At 43.2% G+C, this 26086-nt stretch overlaps 1 protein-coding gene across 4 annotated transcripts in view; it reads left to right on the top strand.

Moving 5' to 3' along the window:
- Positions 1-26086, top strand: part of PRMT9 (protein arginine methyltransferase 9) — a 227033-nt gene that overhangs the window by 60068 nt on the left and 140879 nt on the right. For 3 of the 4 annotated variants that reach the window (XM_085641632.1, XM_085641633.1, XM_085641634.1), the window contains one exon: positions 372-539. The exons of the other annotated variant lie outside the window; for it this stretch is intronic. In XM_085641632.1, coding sequence (XP_085497758.1) covers positions 372-539 — 168 coding nt within the window. The remainder of the gene's footprint in view (positions 1-371; positions 540-26086) is intronic. 4 annotated transcript variants of the gene reach the window in all.

The following is a 26086-nucleotide window of genomic DNA, read 5'->3' as shown; positions in this document are numbered from 1 at the left end:
TCGACATTGAGAATGCTGACAATGGTAGCATTGCTGATCCTTCACTTTCTAAGCGTCTTGCAAGGTCAATGGAGTGATCCAAGTTTAAGGAATCTGTACTACTGGACGTGAAATGGGTTGTAGTGCAGAATTCTGCCTTAGGCAGTGCATTACCTTATTCGCCTCTTTGGATAGCCATCCACCCATGGCTTTGTTTGAAACGTAATTATCAGCAGAACTCTTTAATTTATGAAATGACATGCTAGAACCGCTGTTGAATTGATTCCTATATTTTTTAATGCACATGGGATACTTGGGGAGCTGGGAATTCATATTCTTTTATTTCTGTTTGAAGAGAATTTAAGATTTTGTTCTATGTCTTTATTTTTCAGTATGTTTGCTAAAAAGGCTGGAGCACCTCATGTCTATGCATGCGAGTTATCGAAGACCATGTATGAAGTAGCTTATGATGTGGTAACTGCAAACAATATGGCTGAAGGCATCAAACTTTTGCACATGAAGTCCTTTGATATAGAGATTCCAAAGCACATACCTGAGAGGTAATGGAAACACTTTCTTGAATTAGTTAATGAATGCTCATGACTCTTCAAAATATATTATCATTTTCTGTAATATCTGGTTGTTTTCTGGTAGTAGTTTATAAAATATGCGGACAGACACCTGTTGACAATAAAAGTAAATTTGGCCTAATTCTAATATCATATTTCACCTTCATTTAAATCAGAAAATGTCATACCGAGGGGGGCAAGCCCTAGGTTGGGGTGCCTGAATCTATCTCGGAAGGAGAGAGGTTTTGGGGAGGAAGGCAGGTGCTAGGCGCTGGCCAACAGGAGAATTGTGGTGAAACCAGCGATATGTTTTTGCGAAGAAAAAAAAAGTGGCAAGTTTGAAGACCTCTAATTTAAATTGATTGGTTTGATTGGTGGAACAAGCTATGGTGATGTGACAAGTGTATCAGCTTGTGGAAGAACTTTGGGTGCGAGTTCAGGGAAGGTGCTATGAGGCAGTGCTTCATTTGTAAATGAATGTGTGCCATTGCCTACATATTTGATCAGAAGCCTGCTGCTGGTGCAATTAAATGTCAGTGCGCCGGATATCAAAGCTGTGTTGTCTTCAAATCACCTCAGGCTTCTTGAGTTCACTTCCAGACACCCCTCCCCCCCATATTCATCCCACTCTTGGAGATTTCTTCTTTCTCCCATGTGAGGGTTTTTCTGTCTCTATCATCCACCATCTTTTCATTTTGTGTGTTTTTTCCCCCCTCTCTTGCTACTGGTAAATATTTGATGTGGAAAATCGAGTGCTGGTTCCCCCAAAAAATTGCCAATGGCAACCACTGCCTCCAATTAAGCACTGCTAAGGAGTTTTTTTTGATGTTTAAGAATAATCTGCGTGGTAATCTAGGACCTAGGGTTTGAGTGTATGAATGTTAGTACACGTACTCTCAGCTCAGAGCTTTGGGGCAATAGTCAAAGCTCTCCAACAGCAAAAAGTTATGTAAATATTAACAATAAATAACACCTCTGAGGTGGAGTCCATTAGCAACAAGCTAGGATATAATCCTGCCTCAGTATCTTGTAACAGCTACTAAGCAACCAGTGAAATCTAGAAGTAGTGTGAAATGCCTGCTCCGCCCTGAGCAGTAAGGTGGCAGAGAAACAGAAAGTTGAATAAAGGACTGCTCCGTCAATCGCTAGTACTTCTGCCTGCAGTGGAGCACCAAGTTGGCAGGAACATAACCAGCTGCATGAGCTGTGTACAGCAATGCACCATTGGTTCTTGGAGGTATCCCAGTCCCTGTGCCAGTGTTAGTCTGTGTGATTGATGTTGGACTGGTCCCGGCACCTATCAACATTCTGACCATTGCGCTTAAGTGTCATGGCTGCTGCATTCAGCAACTACCACAGCACCCACTTCTTGACATGGTTGGTCTGCTGTCTATTACCCATGCTGTTATTTAGTTTGAGGACTTTACTTCTTGCTTTCTACTTCTGCAACATTTTATGAAGTTATGAGAAGTGATGGGCTCACAGCATGGGATGTAGTGACTGGTAGTGTAAAGAAACTCTGACTGTTGGAAAGAGGCAGGATTATCTGATCCTAAAACATAATGTGGGTGATAGTCTCTGGTAATCCTCAAGTTTTTAGCTGGGCTATGAACTGCGGCTAAAAATGTCTCCAAATAATTCTATGGTTCGTTTGTCATTAGAAGGTACTGCACTCCTGTACAATTAGTCTTTGCCTTTTCTGTGCTTTAAAGAGCTGCTTGTTTTCTGTTGGTAGCACGCTGCATGTGTTTCTGTACTATGGTCAAGTTGTTCAAAAAGTCGTGCCATATCTTCTGAACAGAAGACTGGTCAGTGGCAGCTGATATCAAGTGGTTGTCAAACATTTTGAAAAGAAATACTCAAGTGTTGTGTATACTACGAAAAGTATAAGAAGCCTGTCAGAGAGTATGTAAACTTATTAAATGTAAAGTATGTTTACATGTAAGCTAAGTTTTCAGTTCAATTGTTTATTTTGGGGTATTACTCCATAAAACGCAGAAGTGCCAGAGCTCCGCAGGCAGACGCCGGGAGACACGTTCTTTTTAAAAGCTTGTTAAATCTGTTTTTAACTGTGTTTATTCAATTTTAAGCTTGTTGCTTCACCTACCTGAACCTAATCTTAAACAGCGTCCTTCGTGACGGCTGCAACGACCCCTAGCTCGCCTCCCCGGCGACGCACAGACCACGCCCACTATCAAGGCCACGCCCCCTCTGTGACTTCACTTAAAAGCGCGCGCGCTGTGCGCCGCCTCCAGAAGTGCCAGAGCTCCGCAGGCAGACGCCGGGAGACACGTTCTTTTTAAAAGCTTGTTAAATCTGTTTTTAACTGTGTTTATTCAATTTTAAGCTTGTTGCTTCACCTACCTGAACCTAATCTTAAACAGCGTCCTTCGTGACGGCTGCAACGACCCCTAGCTCGCCTCCCCGGCGACGCACAGGCCACGCCCACTTTCAAGGCCACGCCCTCCCCCGCCCATATCATGTGTTGCCTCCGGAAGCGCAGCGGACGAGCGCAGCGGGAGCGCCGTTTGCGCGCCGAAGGCGCGCCTAGGGCAAGCCCGTCTGCGCCCGTCCGCGGCAGACCGGGGCACGGGGCCAGACCCCCTAGTCCTCACCTCCCAGATAACCGATACGATAAAGAGGAGCTCCTCAACCTTCGCAACAAATACTTTAAGGTATGTGAGCACAGTATTGATCTCAGTATACGCAGTCCTACAAATCCCTGTGAACACTGTGGCTTCATCCTCAATAAGCATCCTAAAGCAAGCACGCCCAACGACAACGCCCGACCAGAGCACACTAGGAAAATCAGTGGCGCTCTGCTTAACTGTCGTTCTCTCAAAAAACATAAACTAGAAGTATTCGACCTTATAATAGACAACAAATGGGACATACTATGCCTCACTGAAACTTGGCTGGACGAGGACTCAGACCCTGAAGTCAGGGAGGCCCTTCCCCCTGGCTATGCAATTTGCAGGCAGGATAGACCTAAGGGAAGGGGAGGTGGCATTGCCATAATCTATAGAGTGAATATGACATGCTCCCTCGAACCAGCTAATATAAAAGATAGCGAAACTGGAGCTTTCTCCATCGGTATCGACAAAAATACGGTCATCAAAGGCCTATTAATCTATAGACCCCCGGGAGGTAGCAGAAACTTCGCGGAAAGTCTCATCCAGAACGCTACCCCATTGGCTATGAGATACAGGAAGTTCCTTGTATTAGGGGATCTTAATCTCCACTTCGAAGACTTCAACAATTCAGCTGCTCAAGAATTGCGTCAAGAGCTGCAAACCATACAATTAGAAATAGCCTCCCTCCTCCCGACCCATCGACAGGGGCACCAACTTGACCCCATCTTTAGTAATTTGGAGGATCTGAAACAGGACCCTCCCATTCCTTTGCTGTGGACCGACCACTTCCTAGTCCCCTTTCACTTCCTAGTCAAGACTCACCATAAACAAACCCACCATAGCGCCAATAAACAACAAAGGAAATGGGCCCGTTTCTCCATGGACTCTTTTGAATATCACTTCCTACTGAATGGTTCCCCCACAGACTTAGGAGTAGATGTTGACAAGGCTTGCATGGCCCTGGACGGACACATCACTAAAGCCCTAAACATCACTGCCCCTTGGGCCAATAAGGGCCCGGAGCGGCAAACTAAAACTGCACCTTGGTTCAGCACAGCTCTTAGAGAAACCAAGGCAGCCTGCAAGAGGCTCGAACGTGCCTGGAGAAAGAACTATTCACCAGAGGCAAGAGATGTGTACAAAGCTAGCATAAAAAAATACCACTTCCAAATTAGGAAAACCAAAGCGACCTTCTACGCTGACCGTATAGATAGTGCTAACTGCTCATCCAAGGAGCTCTTTAGGATCTATAAAGAGATCACTATACCTCCCCCCTCTTTAGAGCAGGCCGATACCTCAGTACAATCTTGTAACGTCATTGCGGAATTTTTTCACAAAAAAGTACGCAACATTTACACCAGTTTCCCTGATGATGCCAGAACTGGCTCCAACCTTCTACCTCCTCAGGAAGAAGCGACTTGGGAGGCAAAGATCGAAGACTGCCTTACAGCATACCAGGTTCCGACAGAGGACCTTTTGATAGCCACTGCTAAAGGAATCAAATCAGGCTCCCCTCACGATCCTGCCCCTGCCAAATTCCTGGCCAGTGCCATGAGTCTTCTGGCACCGTATGTAGGCCATATATTGTCTACCTCTTTTAACACTGGCAAGGTCCCACACGGGTGGAAACAAGCAGTCGTACTGCCTCTTAAGAAAAAACCCCATATCAGTGCGTCCCAGCTTAGCAACCTGCGCCCCATTTCGCTCCTACCCTTCTTCTCAAAACTGGCGGAAAAGCTGGTCAACCAACAACTCTCAGCACACATAGAGTCCAGAGGCCTCCTGCATACCAACCAATCGGGCTTCCGGGCCCGCCACTCCACAGAATCAGCCCTCCTTTTTTCGACTGAGGCACTGAGGAAGCACGTGGACGCCGGGCATGTGGCGGCACTAGTGCTCCTGGACCTCAGCGCAGCCTTCGACACTGTAGCACATCATACGCTGCTACAGTGTCTGAAGAAAGGAGGGGTGACAGGCACGGCCTGGTTATGGCTGGAATCTTTTCTTACTAACCGTAGCTTCTCGGTGGAGCAAGGAGGAGCACGCTCCGACACCTTTGACCTCGGTCAAGGAGTGCCTCAGGGATCAAGCCTCAGTCCAACCCTTTTCAATTTATATGTCACCCCCGTGGCTACTACTGCGGAACGCTATGGGGTGGAAGTAGTGACATACGCAGACGACACTCAGCTGGTGGTCGCTCTGACCCAACCTGCTGAACAAGCCGCCGCGAACTTCTCATCATGCCTCCAAGAGCTGGCTGGATGGATGGCGAAGAACTGCCTCCGTCTGAACGGAGACAAGACTGAGGTGCTGATTGTAGGAAAACCCCCCTCAGTCTGGTCATCTGCCTGGTGGCCACAGACCCTGGGGCCTCTCCCTACCCCCAGTAATCAGGTCAAGAACCTTGGAGTATGGGTGGACTCAAAGCTTAATTACGACTACCACACCAGACGGGTCGCTGGTACGTGCTTTTCGATTCTACGGAAACTCCGTAAGACCCTGGACCTGCTCCCAGAATCCTCAAGGAAGACCCTGGTCCACGCTCTTGTCACGTCGAGACTGGACTACGGCAATGCTTTGTATCTAGGCGCCAACGCCACTAGTCGGCGTCGACTGCAGACAATCCAGAATGCTGCCGCTCGCCTGGTCCTCCGGCTGTCCAGAAGAGCCGCCTCTAAAAAATCTCTACAAATACTACATTGGCTTCCGATCAATGAAAGGATCGACTTCAAGGTCCTATGCATTGGTCACAGGATCGTACATGGCAAGGGCCCGGCCTTCCTTCGGAACCTTCTCTGCCCCTATACGCCTACCCGACAACTCCGCTCATTAGGAGCAGGCCTCCTCGCTGTCCCCAGACACAAGAGAGCCAGAATGGGGGGTAGATCCTTTCGTACTTTGGCGGCACATAAATGGAACTCTCTCCCCCTGAGCTTAAGAGTGGAAACATCGGAGCTCATCTTCCGCAGGAAACTTAAAACATTCCTCTTTCCTAAAGAATAGCCCCGTCTTGTCTGACTGACGGAGCAACTAGCTCTTCTGACAGCGCGGGGACACACTGACAGTGTAACCAGGCGCTATACAAAATCAGAAATAATAATAATATAAATATATTCAGTCCGTAAAAACAGTTATGCACAGTATGCAAAATAAGCAGTTTTACCTAGTTTACTTGTAAATGCAACTTATTTTATCCCATTTGAGAAAAATTCCACTTGTTTCACTCAAAATCTTACAAAGCAGCAAAGTAACCTATAAAATGCATGTTTACTAGCCTATTGACAGGTAGAACATTAATTAACTAACACAGTTACCTCTATATCCCTCTAAGAAAAATCAAGATCATATCAATTTCCTACCTAACAAATTAATATAAATCAAAGCAGGGAATGTCACTGGTCAGCTTTGGCAAACCCAATCAGTGAACACGTTAGTTGAAGTCATTCCATGAAAATATACCATAAACATTAAAGCTTGCATAATATTAAAATATTCAATTAAATATACAAGCACCAAAGTTTCGAATTTATTTGAATACTAGAAATTAAAAAGAACAAAGACTAAATGTGGATTTTATAATTAATTACATGGAGCTCCCCGTTATGGCACCTTTGTTACCACTTCTTAATCGTCAAGCCAGGTGCAGATTATTGGAAACGGAGAAAACAATCACCTCATTGTTGTCCGCCTTAAACAACCATGAAGCATTCTGATAGTTCCTTATGTTCAGGCTCTGGCTGGTGGGTACAGTCCATTTCCTCCTAATCCAGTGATATGCAGTGCAAAAAAACAAAGTGGGACTTAGGTTCCGAACGTACCTTACACAGGGTACATTTATACAAAGGTATTACTTTTGTACACTATTTAGAACAAAACAGTTTATTGGGAGAATGCCTAGTCTACATTTCATATATAAAGATCTAGCTTCTGGAGGCTCAATCCTATTGTGTATGGGCTCAAACTCCTAGGTTGGTTTAATAACCAGGAACTTCCCTGTCAAACTTCCCAGATTTGTCTGCCTAAGTATTTTTTTTAGAAACCAGCCACCAGTATCAAAAGCTTAGATATAAAATCTGCCTTTCCCAAGTAAATGAAACCACGTCTTAACATATCTGAGCCATGAGAGTCTGCTATCGACATTTAACTCTCTTATCTTCTGTAGGGATGTCCCATAAGGTTGCAATGAATATAGCACCATACTCTTATCCAATAAAGAAGAGATTTCAAATTGTCTATATACACAATATTTTTTAGTCCAAGGTCTAGTCTCAGTGGAGCTATTGGACCCCTGTGAGGCATTCCAAATAGAGCCCTAACTAGGCCTGGGAGGAGTTCCGCAGAACTCCGCAAAGTGCCCCAAAAACTCTGTGGAGTTCCTCAAACAGTGGAGTGCACTGCGAAGTGTAGTTTGCGTGGATCTTCTGCTGCTCGAGTAGAAATTCTACCCGAGCGGCTTCCCGCACTTGCCAACTTACCGTTGGCGAACCCGAGCGAGGAAAAAACTCGGCTGCACTACCTGCAGCGGAGTTTTCTGCACTCCGCGGAGAACGGAGTGCAGAAAGCTCTGCAAACGGAGTGGAGTTCACGGCCCAGGCCTAGCCCTAACAAATTTGGTCTGCACTTTTTCTAGGCTACTCAAGATACAGTAGCCCCAGGCCTCAGCACCATTGAGTGCTGCCCGAGCCCTTTTGCTTGGTATATCTCAATCATTGGTGAAACATGGTAAAACATTGAGGATTTATATAACTTCAGAGTGACAAAGACTCGATGTTACGGTCAAACTACTCTTGTTAATCTGGGGGGATCTTGACATCCGGTTAGCCAAACTTGTTCCCAAGTAATCCAAGTCCTTCATGCGTTCTTTTTCAGTGCCCCCAACCCCTCTGTTTCCCCCTAAATGATCTGTGCGATTTGAAGTTCATAAATTTTGTCTTGCCAGAATTAATTTCCAACCCCTGGGATTTACAAAAGCTGGCAAAACATTCAAGCAGTGTTTGGATCCCCATTGGGGTCTTGGAAGTTAGCAGAGTGATATCAGTAAAGAGCTAGGCTGGAATATTTTCACCAGGATTTTAGGGTAATCATCTTGACAGTTATACAATAACTCTATTACACCATTAATGAATAGAATGAATAGTGTTGAGGCAAGTACGCATCCCTGTCGGACTGCTCTTTCTATTTGAATGGTCCAGTCAATTCGACATTCCTTCTCCAACTTACTTGAGCATTATTCCCACTATGCAATCTGATTAATATATTAAGAAGGCTGATTGGCATGCCCGTCTCTCCACTCACCTTCCACAGTTTATCTCGGGGAACTACGTCAAAGGCAGCTCTCAGATGAAAAAACGCTACATAAGATGTCCCCGCTTCAAGCAAATGTCTTTCCAGATCAACATGACAAAACAAATATCCTGGTCGGTCTATAGTGCTAGTTTCAACATGGAATCCCAGCTGTAGGTGATATAGGACCTGACTGTCCTGTACCGACTCCTGACTTTTATATAGGACTTGTAATTTCTTTTGTATATTATTAATTAAACTTATTGGTCTATAATTTGCAGGGTTATCTGTCATGCCTTTCTTGTAGATCAGGACAATTTTGGTCTCCATCCATGTCTCTGGAATGTCAGCAGCTGCTGCTATCACATTTGAGAGTATATTCACATAAGGGCCCCACTTAATTGGCTTTTTCCTGTATAAGTCCCCTGGTGTCTTGTCCAGGCCAGGTGCCTAATTGGACGTTAATGACTCAATAGCTTTTAATGTGTCTTCAAGCTAATAGGAATTACTGGCTTGGTGGTAGAAGTGGTATCATCAGCACTAAGGACTATAGCACAATGAATTTCAGCTACAAAGGGGTTTTTAATTCAGAAATGTATTGGTGCCATATATGTGGCTAGATAAAAATAATCCTGGCTCCTAGTTATTTTGGAGCTCCCAAATGCAATTATATGCAACAATGACTTAATATCACCACACTTTAGAGCGTTTAAAAGGTCAAACCACTTGCTTCCTCCCAATTTCTTCTGCTGATAAGTTGTATTTGTTTATAATCCTTCCTGCTTTCCCAGATAGCTCGCCTATCCCCCTTTTTGACAGTGGTTATCGGCTTGTATCTTGCTTCCTACACTTCCTATTGAACCATGATGTTTCTTTGTGTCTCAGGGATTGTACCTTAACCTCTTTATGAAAAATTCCTTCTAATAACTCAGATAATCCAGAATGTATTTCAGTTTTCGAAACCTCATTGTCAGCCACAACATGTACATATGGGTCTAATATATCTTCTAGACTAGTATATATATATATTGGCAAGAATGTCAGGGCGCAGCATATCAGGCCATTTAACATTCCTCCTATTACTAATAGGGAAAGTTGGTGTTGCAGATATTCCCAGTTGAGATCAACTGGGGAATTGGAAATCCTTTGAGTGTTAAAAGAAGAGCATTAAGGTCACTGTCCCCTCTGTCCACTACCTCCATATCCTGAATATAGCACTATGGTTGTAAATCTGACAATATATAATCTATTTTGCTAGCATATTTACCCCTCCCAAAGTATAACAGCTTCCTTGTCCGAGCGTTTTGTGCCATTGCGTGCTCTCAGTCCATTTATCAAAGTAAAGGTCGCTACTTGTAGCTCCAAAGCTGAGAATTGTTTTATTGGGGGTGCGGATAACCAGGGGATGCCCCATTTTTCATCCTCTGTACTAGTAATTGTGTTCACCAAATCTCTAGGGGCTCAAAAGAACCATTAAAATTGCCAGAAACCATTAATGGGCAGTTAACTAAATTATGTTCCAGAAAATTATCACAGTGGCGAAGAATAGGATAATCTTTGTTCTGCCTAAAGCTTCTATTGTACACATTGAATAGTCTAAGAACCGACCCTGATGGAGAAGAGAATAAAAGACCCAAGATGTCCGGAGAACTTAAATGGAGTACCATGGGACGTTTTAACCCAAATCAATAAACCTCCTGAGGGGCGATCCGCTGCAGAAGGACTGATTTTAATGCTAAAGATGACATATGCCTTGTAAGATATCATGCCATAAGAAACTTGCGTTCCACTAAAAATCTGCGTCTTCAGGTCATTCGATCCTGGAAAACCCACGCTGGGGGCTGATCTTTCTCAGTATGAGTTTTGGAGCTTTGGAACAATCTGCCTTTGAAACTTTAACTTTGCTCCATTCGTCTCTCCTTTAGACAAGCTTTGAAAAATATGTTCTTCTGTTGATCTTCAGTTCTTATTCAGCTGACACTGCCTCTGTTTATTACCAGAACACCTTTGAGTGAAAGTATGCTTTACAAAATAAATTAACACAGCAGGCACAGTATGTAAAGCATTAAAGACATTGGTCATGAACCTGGTTGATGTGCTCTGTCTATTAGTAAGTTTGCAGGCTGGATAAGTCTGTAATAGACAAAACAAAGCATAACATCCCACTCAACCTGTATTTCTTGAATGGCGCCTCAAAGTGCAGGGTGGGATGACTGTAAACAATTTTAAGACCATATATGCATTTTATTTTATCATAATTTATTCTTCATTGTTTTTTAATCATAATTTACATATATAGTAGCATAATGCCATGTTTTTCCATTTACAAATCCAGAACATTGTTTATAATTATTCCAATTTTATCCTTTTCAGTATTAAAACATATTTTCACAAACAGACACACACATTTTTTGAACATTTGCTATAAAAACTTTGTACATTAAAATGAATACCTCGTGTTTATCTGATTTCTCCCCCATATCACGCTCCTCTCACTCATTCGCTCACAGAAACACATCCTCTTACATATCTTACATCAGTCCCAGCCACACCTCACATACATTGCGAGTTACAACAGATAAAGGTTTCCAGTTTCTGGCGTTGTGTTGTGGGCCAGGATCTCTCACAAAACAGTCCACGTATGTTTCGGTGGGTAACAGATGATGATGATCCATCTTCTTCAGGACCACATACTGTCAAACATAAATTATGGTGGGCCAGCAAGGGTTTGATTTAATTTGGGTGTCTTGTCCTGTATAACTGTGGAATAACTTTGTCAAGAGGCTGTTGGTCCAATGTAGTTCTACGGGCACTCAATGTAACTATTCCTCATAATCCGTTTTAGGTATCCCATACTTTGCAAAGCTCCATGGTTGCAGACTTCTCTTAGATTGTTTAAATGGGTTAATGATATGTCACTAGGACATGCCTGTTTAAGAGCTGTGTGGCAGGTGCCTTAATCGGTGCTAGGCTTCAGACGTGTTGAAAAGCATTTGAGAAAGTACATTTGTAGGCTGGATCAGTCTGTAAACCACTGTATATGATTATGTAGAGTTGGGACAATATCATGGTCCTGTTCTCCTGCCAGCAGACAGCCCTACCTGAAGATATTCTGACACCGGAAATTAATAAATGAATGAAAATTGATCTTAATATGGCATGCTGCTACCCATGTGTGTCCTGGCGCTATAGGCACAAGTCAGAAGTGCGGCATCTAATCAACCAGCGATTTTTTTAAATATTTGTTAAAGTTTTTTAGATCAAGATGGAGCAAAGCCTACAGGGAAACGAATTCTAGAGGACTGCTCCACAATAAAAATAAATAAAAAAGGGGCTCTCAATCTGATGCACTGAAAATGTGGGAAGTAAATCACCGAAGCTGGTATGGGACATACAGAATATATCTGTTGCACAAGTACGTAGCAATGTTGTTCATGCTCAAGGCAAAACTTCTCAAACCTTATTGTGCTAAACATAGTCTACCCATGAAGTTTGGCTAGACGAGGACTGACCTATTGAAATTCTCTAACGCCCAACGAAAAGGTTAAATCATATTTTGCGCTATTTGCAACCCATTTATGAGAAACCTTTGAAGGCCTACGTACAGTGCTCTTCCAAATTATAATTTTGAGCAGATGGTAGCCTGGATTAAAAAGTAATTGCCTTCCACAGGGAAGATGGGGAGAATCTTTCTAACAGATCACATTATCAAGAAGGTTGAGTAAATGTTAAATGTTAAGCATACTTATAAAGCGCACTATCACCCCACGGGCATCCTGGCCCTGGTGTACATTAACTCTAACCACGCATATAAGTTGCAGTGAAGATCGTACCCAGAGAGGGCCTAAGCAGCACCATTAGGAGAGAGCCAGGTCTTCAGTTTCTTTCTAAACTGCAGAGGTCTTCCACCTGTCTGAGGCTGGTCGGAAGTGCATTCCACAGTCGAGCGGCTGCAGAGCTGAAGGGTCTTCCGCCCAGTTTTACTCGCCTAAACCTAGGTGCCTTTACAAGGTTAGCTCAGAATGCTTCTGGTAGGCACATACCAATTAAATTTGCTCTGCAATGGTTTAGGTCCTAGACCATGTAAAGCTTTAAAAACAATACAGAGATTTAAACTAGATCCTCTGTGGCACTGGGAGCCAGTGGAGCTCACTAAGGGCCAAGGAGGCTGATGATCGCCGTGATTTCAGAAGTGCAAAATACTTTTGTTAAACTAAGGTACATACTATCTAGATTTCTTTTCAGGCTCAATGTGTGGGGATCTGCCATTAGAGGTTCTGGCCATGAAAACAAAGTCCTGAACAAGGATAGAACATCCATGACTGAGACTGCAAGTTTTTTTCTGAATTAAGGTTGAGTGAATTAACTGACATCCATGCTTAGATATAGGGAGGAGCATTCGAGCCTTGGAGATGCATCACAATTTGTGTCATCAGAATCACTGTAGGAAGCAGAAGAAAAATACCTAACCAGAGCTAGTAAATTTACATAAACATTAAACAGTGCAGCACTATGGTTCGACCCTACACTTCAGCAACTTAAAATCAAATTGAAGGGGTGAAACAAAACTATTTGTGATTCTACAGTATTGAAGGATTCATTACCTTTGACACCTGCGAAAATGACACTAGTTTGCTGGTTACTTGTAGAGTAGACTAGGGTGGTCAGCAGTGTCAAATGCTGAAAGATGTCTAAAATGATCCATCCGGCGCTTGCCTATGTCATTCAGTGCTGCTACTATATGGTCTGAGAGCAAGCTCAAAAACTACAGTACTTTAATATAAACTGATGAGCTGAGCTGCTTGTGGACCAATGTTTCTGTTAACATGATGTGTAATAGAGGTAATGAAATTGGACTGGAGTCTGTGCAGATAAGACCGTAAATGTGCATCATGGACACTAGTTTGGACCCTATGTGACACGCTTGTGTTTGGTAATGTATTCTGGTTTTTGTTTGCTTTCCTGAAATCTGATGAAGAAATCTTCAGAGAAGACATTCATTAGCACCTCTAGTTTACCCTCTGTTCTTTTACATGCTTTCCTGACAAGAACCAATCCACATTCTATTCTGAGTTTAGTTTTGTCATTTGTTGCTTTGTTGTATCCGGAAAAAGGAAAAAATGAACGGAATTCTAAACAATGCAAACATTCACACCTAGTCGCAAGGATCTGGGTTTAATCCATTGTTCTTAACTCACCACGCCACCCTAGGTTAGTCCCATACACAAATCTGTCTTGACCCTGCTCCTCGTAGGAACAGTCCAGCCCAAACTGCCAAGCAAGGTCTTCTCTGGACCGGAAACAAGAATCCTTGGACAAAAACAAAAGGAACAAATGATGGATGGAATGCTGAACAATGCTAACATTCACCCCCTGTCACAAAGATCTGGGTTTAATCCATGGTTATTTTGCTCACCACACCACCCCAGTTTAGACCCAGCCATATGCAAATCAGTCTTGACCTTGCTCCTCATGGGAACAATTCAGCCTGAACTGCCAAGCCAGGTCCTCACCGGACCGGAAGCAAGCATTCTGAGACCGGTTTCACTGCGCCACTGGATTCAAGCTACCATCGCTGATGAGGGGTGATGGCCCAAAACCAGTCCCAGGATGCTTGTTTCCGGTCCAGGGAGGACCTGGCTTGGCAGTTCGGGCTGGACTGTTCCCATGAGGAGCAGGGTCTAGACTGATTTGCATATGGCTGGGTCAAAACTAGGGTGGCGTGGTGAGCAAAAGAACGATGGATTAAACTCAGGTCTTTGTGACTGCTGGTGAATGTTTGCATTGTTCTTTTGTTTTTGTTGTATTTGGATGCACTCTTTCTTGCAGGGAGCTGTAGAGGAGGCATAAATAGCTATCAATTTCCCTGTGATACAGTTAGCTCATCCTGTTCCTTATTGTGATACAATCTAGTCCTACCATCTGCCTAGTTGCCTTTGAGTGGTTACTTGCATGGAAAAGTTTACCAGGTCTACCATCCATCTCCCAAAGCTTTGCTGTTGGGCAAACCAATAGTTCATCAATATAGATCTCTTTGCCAAGGTCTGTGCCAGTTCTTTAAGTTTGCTAGTAGACTTGCAATTTTTATGTCACAATATAAGTCCCAAAAGACATACTTTTGGTTTAGCTAGGTCCTGTTTGCAAGTCCAGTCTGTGATGTATGTTGCAGGGGCGGTTCCTCTATAGGTGGGTGGAGGCATTGACCACCCCTTACTGGAAGCCCCTCACAGGCCGAGAGATTCATTTTTAAACCAAAACATTAACTTACCTGTTCTGTCACTGTTTTCCAACTAGGGGGTGGGGCTACAGCGAGAGGGACGACCAGGACCAGCTGATGTTATGTAAACTGGACTGAGCCTGTCAGATTGACCTGTGTTTACACCATTGCCAGCCTAACCTGCGCAGTTCAGGCTTCCAGAACCAATGTCAGGAGGGGCTGAAATAGCAGAGACGTTTATTTATGGCATAGTACTCCATGCTTTTAACGGACAGTAAATGCTCTTTAAATAGACTGTGCCAGATCACCTCTACATTACGAATCCCATTTTGCAGCTATGCTGTGCTTCAAAATGGAATTCCTATTGCAGATGTTTTCAGACATATTCTATTTATAAAGCTTTTAATGTTTGTTATATATATTTAATTTCCTATCACGCGTTCCACCACTTTCAAAGGTCATTGGCAGCCACTGGAGTGTTTTGACCTCTGTCTACCAGCATGACCATACCATATGCCCAAGCAAGGGACCCTCTTCTTTGCTTTTTGGGGCAGGTCGATGATAAGTTCAGGCATATAGGGTGCAGTCATGCTAGATTCAGATATGTCTAATGGACATGGTTGAATTGCAGGAGTTCAAGGCGGGCGCAGTGGGATACGCGACTTGTGCATTAAGGACTGAAACCCATTCAGTGTCTATCATGTCTTCCCATCAACTCCACATTCCATTTTATTCTTGGATTCTTTAGGTTCTTCGTAGTGTTTCTTATTGCCTTGTATGCTGCTTTGATGTGCTGCTGCATCTTTTCCCATGTGAACAGAATCTGTCGTATCTATCTCTCATTCTATTCCCCACTGTCCCATGTGTGTGCAATTGCTTTGGTTAATGCAATATAGGTCATAAATTGGCCTAGAGGTGCCCCTAAAGCTGCATTTGGTTCCTCAAGCGCCATTTGAGTACCTGTGTTGTAGTGCGTACCAACTGTGGTTACCCCAGCTCTATTCCAAGCAAACTTAAATTATATCTTTGCTATTGAGCTAAACCTATGGAGTGCCACAATGGTAATTCCAGGGTGTAGGTGGCCTGTGCTTCAGGTATCAGTTCCAATTGAACTGTAGCGGGCCGGTCCGGTCCAATTCTGCGGGTTAGAGGTATATTGCTGCATATTCAAACGTGCGAATTCGCTGCACACATTCACAAGTTTTGTTAAGTTACCCAGATCGAAACACCCAGACAAATACTGCAACTGGGCAGACAGATAATCGGATTCAAAGTCCAGAACACCCAGACCACTCTAGTCCAGTGACAAATATACCTATCAAGGCCAGCTGTCTCCTGCCTGCTTCTCAAATTAGTTTAGTGAGCAGTAGAATCAACTCCTGAAAGAAGGTCCTCTTGAGATGGAAGGGAATGTTTTTACAAAGGACCGAGCACCCAGGTCCATCCGCCTCATTGCTGAGAGTGGTAGCTTGTAACAAAAAGTTACACCCTAGGTTTACCTGAATGGCATTGTACAGATGTTTGTATATTGTGATTCCTAAGTTCTTGAAAGTATTGGTTGCCACTGACAAGCCACTGTCACGTGTTCCTCTCAGCCACCGGAAAGAGACATAACTTAGTCATCTTTATCTTAAAACCCTAACCTTGCTCCAAACTCACTCAATGGTTCCGGCAGCAGTGGCACCACCTCCTCGCAATCGCTCATATATAAAATGTCATCGCTAAAAAATGAGATGATGTGTGTACCTGCTAATCCGTAAACCCACTGGTTCACCACACAGTTGCACATCACAAGCCTGTGGCTCCATTACCTAAGCAAAAAGTAGCAGGGCAGGGGGGTGCCCCTGTCTCGTCCCATGCTGCATTGATCACGAGTTGGACACAGTGCTGCCCGTTTTATTGCGAGCCGTAGGCAGGGAGCAAGGTAATTTTATCCACTTGATAATAGTGAAACCAAAACCCATTTATTGCAAAAACAGCCACAGAAATTCCAGTTCTAATGAATCCATAGCATTCTTCATAATACTGGATTCCACTGTTGCTCATTTCCAGTTTGGGTGGACACTGCTAATGACATGGAATAATCTGCGTATATTTAAGGATTGTACACCTACCTGGAAGGAATGCGCTTTGGTGCTGATGGAGCAACTGTGGCAAAACATGAAGTATCCTGTTGACCAATACTTTTATTAGGATTTAACAATCCAGATTTAACACAGAGAAGGGACAATATCAGCTTATATTGAGTAGATTGAAGTCTGCCTTCAACAGGTCTTGCCTGTGCTCAGCTGTGATATGGGTGGTTTAATTTCATCCATCGCAAGCAGTGAGTTTAAGAAAAGCGATCGGGCATGGCAAGGCGGCTGAGCTTATGCATTGAGCATCGTTTCCCTACTCTTCCCTGCATGCAGTTGCTTAATTTTATAGGATGGTCCATGGGCTGTGGGTTTTTAATTGACCCTCCATTTAACAAGCATAGTTGGGCACTTTCTTCCGTAGGACATGCTGAAATGTAGTATTGCTCAGTAACTGTGTCTGCAGCCTTCAGGTGTGAATCCTTGCTGGCATATAACACCACTGAAGGGCTATTGGTATTGAATTATGGTTTGATCTTATTTTCGCCAATTACTCTGCCCTAATTAGTTGACGGAATCCGTCGGCAAGATCCCATCTTCTCCGGCAAGCTGACAACATTTTGGCACGTCTCCTCGGCGGGGCACCTGATAATGGTGGCTGGTACCTGTCCACCTCCACATTCAGTATTGCATTGGAATCAACAACGATCTCAAATGGGTCTTTGAGACCGCGTGCTAGCGATGGTGTGATGCATCCTAGGTTTTCCATTTGACCCACATTCGGACAATAATGCCCCACCAAATGTAGTTCCCTACCATCCTCTGGAAACCCCATGAACCTTAGCTTACTATCCAGAGTTTTTACGTCAGGACATGGAGGCTAATATTATGCAATAACCTTTTTATTGGCCGCTCACAGCAGCAACAACAGAGAGCACTCCGAACTTTATAAATGTTTAATTAGTCTATAAAGTCCAGCAATATGCAGCCATCTTCTTTCTTTCTTTTGTTGCTGCTGCGCGCAAGATAAGTTATCTCCATTGGTTCTGTTAAAATTATTTTAAAGAATATTCTAGAAATGTGTGTATGAATGATGGCTATTGATATTATCAAAGTACATGTATTGTGACGCTCTTACTCTGAGACCTGCTAGCACTTTTAATGTTATTTTTCATTAATTTTAATAGCCAGACTTCTGATTCCCTGATGATCGTTGGAAATCTTTCAGGTTGTTAGACGAGTCCTCAACCCTGTCCTTAAAGATGTGCTTTCCAGAGCGGCCACGCATCTTCATTGTAAGGCACTGTTTTTTTTTTACTTCCCCATCTGAAGACACTGTCTCTGCTCTCCTGAGCAGCTGCTGGGGCGTTGTACGTCCGTTTGAAGGAAGAGTGCAAAGGAGTGCTTCCTAACAAGATGTGCTTGGCGCAGTGTGCGCTCTCCAGAGCAGCCAAACTCAAGCATATAACTTTGCCATAGCCCGAGCGGTGCAGGATATGTGGCTGGATATCGATGAAGATTTTAGGAAAAGAGCTTAGCAATGGCCGAGCGTCCAGTCATGTGCGCCTCTGCTGCCATTTTGAAGGACTGGGATAGTAGAGGCCCTTATAACATTGGCAGCCATTTTAAGTCTTTGGGACACAGTGAAGCGACTGTCAAGGTTTTTTTTGGCAGTTGTAGTACGGTTGCTAGGTACTGGGAGAGGTTTTTTTTTAGGAGAGGTTTTTGGTCAGGATATTGGTTATTGATGAGGGTATTTTATAATTATTATACCTAAGCACAGAGAGGATAGTTTTTATTTCTCATCATATTAAGAATATCTTGTGTTATGGCAAGAATGTCAGAGGAACAGTTAAAGGGAAGATTAGAGGAGAAATTGGAAGGTATGGTGAATAGAGCATTGGGACCGTTGAGGTGGTCGCTAACTGGCACCAAGTATGATGTATGATGCCCTATGTATGAAACGGAGAGTTTCTAATTTACCTACTGCTAAAGAAAGAAGTGCAGAGCTACCAGAATGCTCAGGATGGGTAGGTAATGTTCAAAGAAAAAGAACTTCAGGTGACGACCATCATAATAAGAGTAAGAAAGCAAAGGTAGGAGGAGAAAGACTTCTAAATTAGGATGTGAAGGACATGCCTAGTGCAACAGGCACTGTGGATAGGCAAGATAAAGGCCCAGATGTTCCGGTATCAATTGACAATGATGCGGTTTCGGAGCTGGAAATAGATCTGTTTGACTCTGGCTACTAGTGAATTGAGGTCAGGAGAAGGAGGCACATAAGGCCTTTGGGTAAAAAATTGGCATAGTTGACCCTTTGGGGGATGACCTGTTTGATCTTCTTTTAATAAAACACCCTCTATCCTCAGAATTGGCGTCATGACAGCACGTGGCTGACTATGGGCCCGATTTAGATCTTGGCTGACGGGTTACTCCGGATATCCCGTCCACCGTAGTATAAATACCATTATATCCTATGGGATTTTGTGCCAATGGGGTCAAAGGGCCATTTGCCGATTGGGCAATGCTAATACAGCACTTTTGTATGAAAGGAGGAAGAGTATACTATTAAAAATCGACCCTAAGTTAGTTGAACTGGTGAATAAGGTGGGGCAATCCTTCCTCTCAGGGTCATCTCTTTGGAAATTACTTGATTAAAGACTTGGCGCAATACATTGTTTTTTTTTTAGCTCCATACAGTAATCCCTGAAGGATATCAAAAAGGTTTTTGCAGACAGAGTTTTTGGTAGGGCCGAGAGAACAAGGAGTCCATTCCTCTGCCAAGGATAATCTGAATCAAGACCCTACCTCAGACGGGGTACGGGTCCCATCAGGGATTCTATCGCCAGAAACAGAGGTTTCAAGGCAGATCATTCTGAGAGGATAGGAGACAAAGAGGAATGTTAACAGGCAAGAATACTGAAAGACCGTTCAGATACCCTAATAAAGGTGGGTGGCAGATTGGCCCAGTTTTTTGGGAACAGGAAATTGGTGACCTAGGATCCCAGAGTTCTAGAGACTGACTAACGGTGCAAACTGAAGTTATAGATACACCTGTACAGACGAGGAATTCCGAGAGGCAGGTAGGAGGTTGTTTACACAAGAGTTAGAGGATTTACTGGCGAAGGAAACCGTAGAGGTTCATCAGCAATATATTAAGTTATGCAACAGGTGAAAAACTTAAAGGAGTTGAACAAGTTGATGGTATTTCACCACTTCAGGATGGATGGCTTTTCATCTGTTAAGAGTTGTGTTAAGGAAAGGAGACTAGCTACCCAGGTTAGATCTTAAGGATACATATTTGGCTATCTGGATTTGAGCTCCATATCGGAGATTCCTTCAGTTCATATGAATGGGGAAGTTATGGAAATTTAGAAGCCTCCCATTCCATCTGTCCTCAGCTCCTTGATGCGTTACTAAAGTGCTTCGTCCAAAAGCAGCATGGCTATGGACGAGAGGAGTAAGGGTAATTATTTATCTGGATGAAATTTTAATAATGGGCCAGGACAAAGAAGTAGTTTTGAGCCATTCAGAAATGACTATGGAATAGAATTTTTGGGCTTTGTGATAAACAGAAAGAAATCTTTGATTCGGAAAACTCAGTTTTTGGATTTTGTTGTGGGCATTTTTCAGGCAGAATTGAAGTTACAGAGGGAAAAGTTGAAATTACGAAAGGAATTGAGGAATGTGTTAGGAATGAAGGCGACATTCTTGAGGATCTTGGCACGGATTGTAGGTCAGTTATCCTCATTGATTCTGGCAGTATTTCCTGGGCCGCTGTAATATCGGGTTCTGCAGAGACTGAAATGAGGAGCTTGCAAATTAGTTGGTCATATTCTCAGATGATAAATCTAGATCAGGAGTCGAAGGAGGAGATAGAATGATGGCTGAAGAATGCAGAAGCATGAAATAGCAGGCCTATTTTTGGGGAGAACCCGGAGGTTGTTCTAGTCTGATGCAAGTTTGTAATGGTGGGGATCCAGGTGTAGGAACTCATCCACGGGTGGACTTTAAACAGTTCAAGAGAAGAGGTTACATATCCTCTGCTTAGAATTGTTGGCAGGTTAATTTCCAATACGTTGTTTTACCCAAGGAATGATGAAATGTTGTGTAATGCTTCGAATGGACAACATGTCGGCAGTGAGATACATCAACAAGATGGCTGGCCCTTGATCAAAGGTCCTTGGAAATTTGTCAAAAGGCTTTTGGGAATACTGTTTGAGGAAGTGAATTTCAGTTGTGGTGTAGCATATTGCTGGTCTAAGCAATAGTGTAACGGATTGATTTTCGAGGAGTTTCAAAGATTCAAGCAACAGGAGTTGAACATTGAGAGATTTCTGGACATACAGGAGAAATGGGGCCCTTTAAGCATAGACCTTTTTGCGGATAGACTGTACAGACAGTTAAGAAGGTTTTTCAGCTGGAGACCGGCCCCAGAAGATTGGGGAGTGGATGCTTTCTTGCAAGATTGAGGGGGATTACTTACTTATGCTTTCCCTCCGTTTGCAGTGTTGCTGAGAGATCTGCTACAGATATGCAGATGCAGTGAGACTGTAGTGGTTGTGACTGCAGTTTGGAGGTAAAACCAGAAGTGAGTGTATTCCGTCAGGGTGGGATATTAATGTGATGGAATAATCCAAGCATCTGTGTCTTTAATAAAATCCAGATTATCTGCCCACAAGGCTGTGCAAAATCTACATTTTAAATCAGTACACAAAGACTAATATTATTCAAGTTTAAAGTGTAGTTAAAACATTGTCAGTTACATTCACCACAGGCTTAAAGTAGCAATGTCAAAACATGTTCGCATTCGACCAATCTGCAGCTCTTATAATGTCTTGCAGTCTACCACCCAAAACAGTGCTTTTGATGCTGATGCACCCCTAAGAGAATGTGCTCCAAATCTACACGCATCCACACCTGCCTCTCTCTTCACCTCTTTCACCTATCTTGCCAAAGTTAGTGGTGAAACCGCCCTGTTAGGCGACCTGTAGGAAATTAATGTGAAGTGGAGATCCTGGTTGTTTTGAATAGGATGTTTTGTGAGCAGCAGGTGTCCTATATTACCTAGTAATGCACGCCCAGTACCTTTTTTTTAGCATTTTTTGCAGGATTGATCCTTCTCTGCTTTCATACACTGTGATCTTTGCATTCCCTGCAACTGTAAAAGGGATAATTACAAAACAGATGTACTGTAATGCATCTCGGATTCAATTATTCCTCTCATCACTTTTATAGTTTCTCTGTGTATTGTAAGAATCGACATAACTTCCATGGATGCAGCATTTTGCCCACACCTGTACTTAAGTTGATCCTCAGTTGTAAGCCTGAAATACAGGCAATTCTACCTTGAAAGTGCTATGAAAATAAGCATTCTAGAGATAGATGCATGTCAAAAAGAACTGCTCTCATCATAAAGATCTAATCCAGGGCAGGGAGAACAGTGAAGCATATGGAGTAAAACCTACACCTCCCTCATCCAGAACTAGCTTGGTCTCTCCAAGTGAATGATATTTCTGAATCCAGTTCAAGAACTCTGGAGGCTATTTCTGTGAACCTTTAGGAAGAAAGAGCTATGGGGAAGAGATTCCTTGGTGATGCTTGGTACCAATTGGCCTTGAATAGTCTGGTGGTGATAAGAGCGCGTCGTTTTATCTTCTACTAGGGATGCCCACTCTAGGATCACTATCAAACAATCTTGCAAGTTGTAGACGAGTCTGTAACAAAGGCACACCTTGAAGCGGCTTAGTTTTTTCTTTTTACCATAATAGATTCTTGGAAAATGTTTGTTATTTTGATTTAGATTATTGTCTGTTTGTATGATCAGAAAGTATCGGAAGGCTGAAACGACTCCTGTCTCAAGTCTTGACATTATCGCACTTTGGCACGTAGTCGTAATTTCACCTGCTTGCACATTTTAAGAACATCAACCGTGGTGTGAGGCATTTTCTCATCAAAAGACAAACAAATGATTTAATCCTTTGTGCTCTGGTGGAGAGAAACAGTACAAACTCGTAGGGATTGATCTACTGCTGTAGTACCTGTCTGATCGTTGTTCATTTGAAACTGCTGTTAAGCAACCTAGTGTCTTCCAAACAACCAAAGCAAAAATTATTCTGTGGCATCCGGGGTAACAACTAAATTCTGCTACTATTGCTGAGGCAGAATGAGTGTATCGAAAGGAAAGACAAGAATTCTGGAAAGCTCTGTTGCATTACCTGTCCTATTCCTTCTCCTCCCTATCAAGTACAGAAGATGGTGAAGGTGCGTGGCTCTCCCTTTAGTCAAGAATGGCAGTGACAACTGCTTGCTAAACCAATTTCCTATTAGCTCGAACATTTATCCTTTTGGAGTTTTGTACTTATCTAAGAAGCTCTGGGGCAGATGACCCACACAGTACTGTCTTGTCATAAGATTTTCCCCAGGACAGGATCTACAACTGATCGCCTGTGAGGCTCACCTGGCTGCTGCAACCCTTCTGCTGCCACAGTCCTGCATATCTTTTCTGACACACACATACAAAAATGTGGATTATTATTGTGCCTAGTGAGGCAAGAAGGTATTCTCTTTTGAGGGGTTAGCAGGTGGATGGGGAGTGAGTGGTTACCTATTGCTGGTTGAAAATTCTCACTTTATTTTGGAGTTTGATTAGTCACAGTTGACAGACTAGGCATAGTTCCAGAACTATCATGGAAGTTACAGGAGAAGCGACACACTGCTAACCACTCCATAAAGGTCCAACATTGCTACTCACTCTTCCTGGTCTCTGTGCAGATTGAAAAATGCAAGCTTTGGTGAGCACAGCCTGCACAGCTTCTCTCCATGCTGTACCTGATTGAATAGTGACACTCATAAAGATCATGAGTCCTCTTGGTGTGGATGACATTGTATAAATTCATAACTTTCATTGACGAAGCCTGTGTTAGCTTCCTGTAGTTATCTATTCTGAGAACATATTCATTACCTGCTACAAAAAGAAACACAATTCTGTTCTCTGTGGAGACTTGTGAAATTGAGCCGCAGCATGATGGCTACAGATGTCAGTTTTGCAGGAGAAAAATGTTGAGGCAGACGCACCCTGTTGAATATAATGTGCCATAAATGATTGGAAGCAAAGATCTTGTGTGTCTCCTGTCAGATTTTCAGCAACGACTTCTGAGTTTATTTCCTCGCTCACTGTGGCAGATCGGAAGTTTCTGCTTTGCCGCTCAAATTGCCAGTGATTGGCTCTTCCAGGGCATGCCTATTGATGGTTTGGGCGAGGACATCCTAAACATATTTCCTCTTCTTGTAAACATTTAGTTAAGTGTTTTAAATTTTTAGATGTAGGTACAACATCTGTGTATTTCTGACTGTTTTGTTTCTCTCACACACTATGGTTGGCTGAAGACATTTCAGTGAATACACTCATTGCCTGGAATAGGAGGGTGATATTTGTACACCCTTCCTTACAATTGCTGGACTTAACAGCTTTGAAGAACTCAGCTTTTGGGTGTTTATAGCCCATGCATGCACATTTTTAGTTATCTTTTACTTCTTGCTTGACAGAGAAAGGAGTCCAAGTTGACACTGGCAACTACCCTCCATGACTGGGCTTATTATAGTTTTCTTTATGTTTTGCTAATAAGGTATGAATCAATAGAGTCTCATAGTTTGATGCATTTTTTTCCTGATGTGAGGGATATTTGTTGCAAACAAAACTTAAAATTTCTCTAGTTCTTGCACATAAACCAGCTTAGTTGGTGTCCATTAAGTTGATCAAAAGAGAGTGTGGGTCCTGTTATCTGCATGTGTAAGCTTTTTAACAGAAACTATTTGGTGCTCTGTCCTTATTGTTTGACAAGGGTATTTTCTTGATTTCCAACTCCTTCAAAAGATGTAGGTTTTGTTGATCCATGGAAGTAATCTGAGCTAAAGAGATACTGTACTGTTTTTGATATTAGCACACTTGGTCTCCTTCTTTAGGTATGTAGGAGTTGAGAAGGTTTCTTGTTTTTTGTGAATGAATGTTTGAAGGACTTACTGTAGAGCTCTGCGGCTACCTCTAAAGGTATCCTGGCACTGGGCCGAGATTAGGCAAGGTGGTGGGGCGGATTCAGGATTAGACCAAGGTGTAGGATGCGACTAGCCATGTTTCTATTTGATTAGCTTCACTAAGAAAGTTGAGTGGAGCAGTGTTCTTTTCTTAATGGAAAAATCTGAAACAATCTTGTCAACCAAAGAGAGCCAATGGAATATTTTGTAGCATAAGTAAGTCAGCAGAAGTGGAGTGAAGATAAACCGGAGCATTTAACACGAATGCCAAATAAAAAGTGAACCATTCTGTTCATGGCCCTATGGCTGATAGTGAAACACTTAAAGTGATTATCTTGCTTACTGGCAGTGAATGAGGATCCAAAAGTTGTTTAGAGATAGATTCCATGTGAGATATTTTAAGAAGTAGCCTGGCAGCCGAATTCCAAATGATTTCGATCTGGCCCACCATATTTGTGGGGCTTGTCATGGAAATGTACTGAATAAGCTGGAATCTGAGGGTGTTCCATGCACACTACTTGGCGCCTTGCATTTTGTCTGTTCAGAAATTGAAGGTGCCCCCCCATCCAGAATGTCATTATTCATCTATGAACTACGCAAGGCAGCATGCATGGTTTTCTAGAAAGCCATTTCAGTCAAGGAGAGCTGTAGGGTGGGCTTGACCAGATGTCTAACGTGTGCAACTGCATTACTACAGGCTTAAGACATTACTAGCCGTTATTTAAAAGCAAGATGTCTGTGTTATGCAAACTTTTCTCAATGGTTGTTTCATGTAGGTTAGCTGCTGTCCAAGATGGCATTTGCAACATGGTTCCTAAATTGAGGTTATGCGGCCTCCATTCGACAGTATCTACACTGCCGCCAATCTGTTTTCAGTAATTGGATGTATGAGTAAAGAAGTCAGTTGTGGCCGGCATGGCTCACGGGTGGGGGACGGTGGGCAGTGGGGAGGAGGTGGGGGGGTTGGTACGGGCGAGTTGTCGCATGGGGGGGATTAAATAATAATTTTTTTTAAACGTACCTTTCCCGTGTCCCGCGTTTTCCAGGGTCTGGCACCTGTTTTCCTGCCTCCGCTAGAACAGGAAGCTGGCAGCCTCCCTCCTATCCCCTAAGCCAATCACAACACTGCAATGGCAGAATTGTGATTGGCTGGGACGCCGATCGCACAGGCATCTATGGGGAGGCCATTTTCTCCATGTAGGCTGCATGCAGCCTATATGGAGAAAACTGAGAGTGCGCATGACTGGTTTGGTCAGCCCCAGAGGGCCGACCTTACAGTCAGGGCCTGTAACATTT

Source organism: Triturus cristatus, chromosome 2_2 (genome assembly GCF_964204655.1).
Source record: "Triturus cristatus chromosome 2_2, aTriCri1.1, whole genome shotgun sequence".
NCBI lineage: Eukaryota > Metazoa > Chordata > Amphibia > Caudata > Salamandridae > Triturus > Triturus cristatus.
Note: the sequence above shows the minus strand (reverse complement) of the source record. Positions and strands in the feature narration are given on the sequence as shown.